The 1470-nt window shown below is 49.3% G+C and overlaps 1 protein-coding gene across 1 annotated transcript; it reads left to right on the top strand.

Annotated features, from left to right (window-relative positions):
* Positions 1-244: 244 nt before the first annotated feature.
* On the top strand, positions 245-1325 carry Pmar_PMAR015385 (hypothetical protein; the record flags this gene model as incomplete). The annotated part of the gene is made up of 1 exon (XM_002771139.1): positions 245-1325. A coding segment is annotated over one exon (1081 nt), but the record flags the coding sequence as incomplete, so codon positions are not given.
* Between the last annotated feature and the right edge of the window lie 145 nt (positions 1326-1470).

Below are 1470 nucleotides of genomic sequence, written 5' to 3'. Positions count from 1 at the left end.
AGCTGCCGAATACCAAAGGAGGCCTCCTCAGACTATCAAAGAGCGAGTCGTACACACTTGGAATTTCTTGCGAGACAAATTCGATCTGACTGGAGATTGGTTCTGGTACGGCTACTCCGGTCTCCGCATTCTCGACGTTGTACTGCAAACTATCCACCTCGTCGAACTCGGCGGCCGATCCCTTACAGGAGAGGAAATTTATGCGAGTGAACGTATAGCTATCGTGACTCAGGCAACTTTAATTATGTTGGTACTCGTTGTTGGTCCGATCACGATTATACTCAACAACCGAGTCTGGGCTGCTCTCTTTGATGCCATCACGGCCTTCAGCTTCACGGCTGCTTATCTTATCATATCTGGTCACATACTTCTACCCGGTACTTGGCCAGCCTTGCACTTCCAAACCTTCATCTCTTTTCTGTCGACCATTTTACCAGCCGCACTGTCACTAGATAACATGATTGGCGTAGATCGCTACTTGCTTGAGATCGCCAAGAATCCCGAGCTAACCCGTGTCCAGAGGCGCACATCTCTCCGTTACTATGTTATCGCTCTCATCTCGTGGACCATTGGTATCAGTGGCTTCGTCTATGTGGCGATAACACAGTTCAAAGGTGACTGTAACGAGCTCATCCCCAACTTCGACTCTGAGTGTCTGGTTCCGGTATATCCAATCCTAGATTCCCAATCTTGTGATTGTCGGATGGCATCAGTATACCTTGAGGGCGATTGCGTGCAGGATGATATGAAACGTTTGTCACAATACAACAGGATCGAGTATCTAAGGATATCGGATCATGACCCGACCCCCTCTACCACGTGTACTAACCAGCCACAGGTTCTTTTCGATACATTATCTGCACTGGGAGAGCTCATCGTTTTGAGTCTGGTAGCAGTTCCAATTGAAACACTTAACTTAACCAGAATGGAGACACTCGAGATCCTCGGCGTCACTGCAACGAACTTGGCAACGATTCCGGATGACGTGCATCTGCGGTTGCCTTCTATCCGCTCCTTTGAGCTAGATCTCTCCCAGATACAAGACCTACCATTCGACTCGCTCAAACAAATGCGCCATCTCGAATATATTGGTCTAGCTGGAAACCCTATCTGTTACGGTACGGAATTCCCCGAATGGACGGCTGGCATCGTGGACTGCGGCCTGGCACATGATGGCTCTTGTGAGGTGGACGCATCCCTCATGGGCTTGTCAGAAACGGTCAATGGTTACTGCAAGAAATGGGTCGCTGGTGGCGCCTCTACTGAATGTCTACCGGTTTGCGAGACCACCTTCCAAACTTATTCTGTAGCGGACATCGATGGCAGTAGCACAATGAGCATTGAAGAGAACACAGCACTTCTCCGAGTGTTCGGTCTCTTGCCGGATGGAGCGGAAGCGACCACTACTTTTCACCATTGTATCATGAAAGCCTGTGGGCAAGAACCTTCGGATGAAATTCCGTTTTCCAT

Source organism: Perkinsus marinus (genome assembly GCF_000006405.1).
Source record: "Perkinsus marinus ATCC 50983 genomic scaffold scf_1104296963546, whole genome shotgun sequence".
Taxonomy (NCBI): Eukaryota; Perkinsozoa; order Perkinsida; family Perkinsidae; genus Perkinsus; species Perkinsus marinus.
Note: the sequence above shows the minus strand (reverse complement) of the source record. Positions and strands in the feature narration are given on the sequence as shown.